The sequence below is a fragment of the Bidens hawaiensis genome, unplaced genomic scaffold (genome assembly GCF_021521415.1).
Source record: "Bidens hawaiensis isolate Kalapana, Puna unplaced genomic scaffold, B.hawaiensis_p1.1 tig00010600_1, whole genome shotgun sequence".
NCBI classification, from domain to species: Eukaryota; Viridiplantae; Streptophyta; class Magnoliopsida; order Asterales; family Asteraceae; genus Bidens; species Bidens hawaiensis.
The window spans coordinates 143,368-146,871 of NW_027491813.1; the positions used below are offsets into that span (position 1 = coordinate 143,368).

At 45.5% G+C, this 3,504-nt stretch overlaps 1 protein-coding gene across 1 annotated transcript; it reads right to left on the bottom strand.

Moving 5' to 3' along the window:
- Positions 1–1,126: 1,126 nt before the first annotated feature.
- LOC143535761 (uncharacterized) lies at positions 1,127–2,803 on the bottom strand. The gene has a single exon (XM_077029925.1). The coding sequence runs from the start codon at positions 2,801–2,803 to the stop codon at positions 1,127–1,129; it is 1,677 nt and encodes a 558-aa protein (XP_076886040.1).
- Positions 2,804–3,504: the final 701 nt, after the last annotated feature.

The window sequence follows — 3,504 nt, forward strand, 5'->3', positions numbered from 1 at the left end:
TCAGCGCAACCAACCTTCCATTAAGTGTTTGTACTTCTTTGAGGGAGGAAGGTGAAGGCATGCGGGCTACTGCCTGAACCTTATCTGGGTTGGCTTTGAAACCTGCACCTGTTACTATCACACCTAAAAATTTTCCTTCTTCCATTACGAATGAGCACTTGCTGGGGTTCAGTTTCATGTTGATCTGCCTGAGAGTCTCAAATGTTTCCTCTATGTCTCGAAGCATATGATCTTCCTTAACACTTTTTATCACCAGATCATCCATATACACTTACAGATTTCTCGCCCAACTTGTGCCTTAAAGGCTTCATCCGTCAAACACTGATATGTAGCACCCGCGTTTTTTAATCCAATAGGGCATCATCTTGTAACAAAATGTGCCTTGGTCTGTGCGAAACGTTGTCTTGTCCTCGTCACCCGCCGTTATGAGGATATGGTGGTAGCCTTTGTAGGCATCGAGGAAACACTTAAACTTAAACGGGGCTACGGCATCAACTTTGAGGTCGATTTCTGGTGGAGGGTAACAATCCTTTGGACACGCCTTGTTTAGATCCTTGAAATCTATACCATTCACCATGTCCCGTTGCTTTTGGGAACAATGACTGGATTGGCGACCTAAGTCTGTTGATGGATTGGATGGATGATTCCAGCATGTAGAAGGTCTTGAACTTGTTCGTTCATAGCTTTGGTCTGCTCCGGACCCATCTTACGCTTCCTTTGTACAATTGGCGTGAACCCTGGGTTACTCGCAGCTTATGCTTTGCAGTCCTCCGCAGGACGCCAGTCATATCCGCCGGCTGCCACGCAAAGATGTCCATATTCTTTGTTAATAGTTGCTTTAAGAATGTCCTCACTATCTCATAAATAGCGGGCCCAATTGTTATCGTTTGGTCCAGAAACTTCTTGTTCAACACCCACTTTTCTGGCTCAGTCCTCTGAACTTGCTTTGGAACTTTGCTGGGTTTTGAACTTTCTGTCGTGAAGCAATGAGGATTAATGCAGATGATTGCTACACCAGTGTGGGTCGGAACTCCCCGTGTGCTTTAGAAGGATGAGCATTAAAGTCACCAATCGCCTCACGTTACAAGATGATATCATGCTTTGATGTCGCTGGTAAGACAAAAAATTAAACATCTTTAGTTCTTGAATGAGTTCCATCAATAAGAGTTACTGGAAAAGATATTACCCCTCGCGGGTGCGTCACTTCGCCCCCAAAACCAGACACAGGTGCGTGAATTGGTTTCAGTCTCGCCTTGTCATCTTCATCAAGTTGTTCAAAACAGTGTTCGTACATGATGGCTGAGGTACTTCCAGTATCAAAGAAGACATAATGCGAACGGTAATGACCTATGAGGGCGGTGATTATCAATGGATTTTTGTTGCAAGGTCCCCCTTTGACCCGCGGAAAAATTACAGGTTCGTTCTTCCACTCCTCTTCATCAAATTCTCTCATCTTCCCTCCAACCTTGTGTCCACCTTGTATCATGTGAACATTTAGGTCCTTGACCTGCTTCATGGGCAGGCCCGGATTACCTCGCGCGGGAGTTTTACCAGTCCCTGGTCTTGCATTTCTGAACAAGTGTCCAAGCTTTCCGGACTTTACAACCGCCTCGATTTCACCTTTCAAAGCTATGCATACGTCCGTATTATGACCTATGTCATCATGAAACGAACAGTGTTTCTTAGAGTGTTTCTTAGGATTGAGGAATGATCTTTTCGTAAGTGGTTGAGGTTTCCTGAAATTCACGTTCTTAGTGGTAAGAATTTCTGAAGGAGTCTTCGACAGTGGAGTCCAATTGTTGGTGACTCGCGCTGAAGAGCTCGCTTTGTTCTTGTTGCTTATCAGAGATCTGGCGTCAAACTGCTTTGATGTTTCCGCGGAAGGCTGAAGTCTTGACCAAATTGTTCCTTTAGCCTGTATATTTGGCCGCGGAGTTTGAAATTCTACTTTTGGAGTTTGTTTTTGGTTCTCAAAACTCAAAGTCTTCTCGAATCTTGCGAACAACTTGGCCGCAGTCATAATTTCATCCCAAGTTTTGGGCATTCCGTCTCTACCAGTCAATGTTCGGATCAAAACATCACTTTTCACATTTTTGCAGAAAGCTCCCCTTTGCATGTCTTCGCTGATTCCGCCTATATTAAGATTTTCGTTGTTAAATCGAGAAATGAAGTCATCGATTGACTCATTGTTTCGCCAAACAACGTCTAATATCTCGGAAGGATCACGGGTGTGCTTCTTCTGTTGACTGAAATGTTGGGAGAATTTAGCCACAAAGTCGTCCCAATTCTGAATTTGCCCATCGGGCAATTTTTCAAACCATTCACGCGCTGCCCCCGTTAATGTCAATGCAAACATGTGACACCAGTAGGGGAGGGTCCAACCACTGACGCCTCCCACTGCCACAAAGTTCAACAGGTGATCGCTAGGATCAGTCATCTCATTATACTTTCCCAAAGATGTAGGGATCTTTGCGTTAACTGGGAGTGGTGTTGTTGCGATGCGCGCAACAAATTTTGGCTTCTCAACAAAGGTTGCTGGACGATACGGTTTAGTGAAGTCTTCTTCCGCATCACTATGGTATTCGGTATGGCGAACTACCGCACGTGGGCGACTAGTTCCCTCCCGTGCGTGAAGTCGACTATCCCCGCTATAATAGCTAATAGCGCTGGGACGGTATGACAGATCAAAACTTTCAAATCCTTCTATGTATGAGGGTGGGCGTGTGGCCATGCGAGAATAATCACGCCCTCTCCGAACAAACTCATCTTCCGGAAACCCCTCAGTTTGAAGGCTTCCGCGCATCTGACTCCTCCGCACAGTTGTGGGAGGGAAAGGGATCTCCTAGGAGATTCATCATAGGCTAAGGTACGGGCACGAATTCGCTCTTCACGAACCATGCCCTCGTACTCAGCCACAACATTCTCCTGCTTGATACGTAACCATTCCTTAGGAGATAGAGCTCCTTCAGTTCTGGAATTATGACGTTGGGTTCTCACTGGCTCAGAATGGTCGGATTCGTCTTCCAAACCCAATTTTGTACGAGCTCGGCGAGTTTCCACCGTGATACGTCCTAAGTCACCTGGAGTAGGACCTCCAGGTGCTTCGACATCATCAGTATGTCTAGCAATCACAGGAGTTTTCGTTGGCCCCTCAAGAAATTGACTCATATCGTACGAACTAAAAACCAACAAAAAACTTTCGCAGTTCTAACACAAGCACGGATGGCGCCAATGAAGAAACACGGATCTACTCCCCTTACGAGTCCTAGATCCATCGAGTCCACAGGAAACGGGTCAAGTAAAACCGACTAACGATATGAGCACAATATCCAGAAGTCCAATGACAAAATCCTACAAAACAAGCACCGTGAGCTCGTTACGGGAAGGACAAGAGGGGGTCTTCCCATAACCACCATCCGACGTGAGAATAAGTACAATTTCTGGTGAAGATAAAGTACTTAAGTATTGAGAGTAGATAGTGGAGTGTGAATGAATTACCTCATG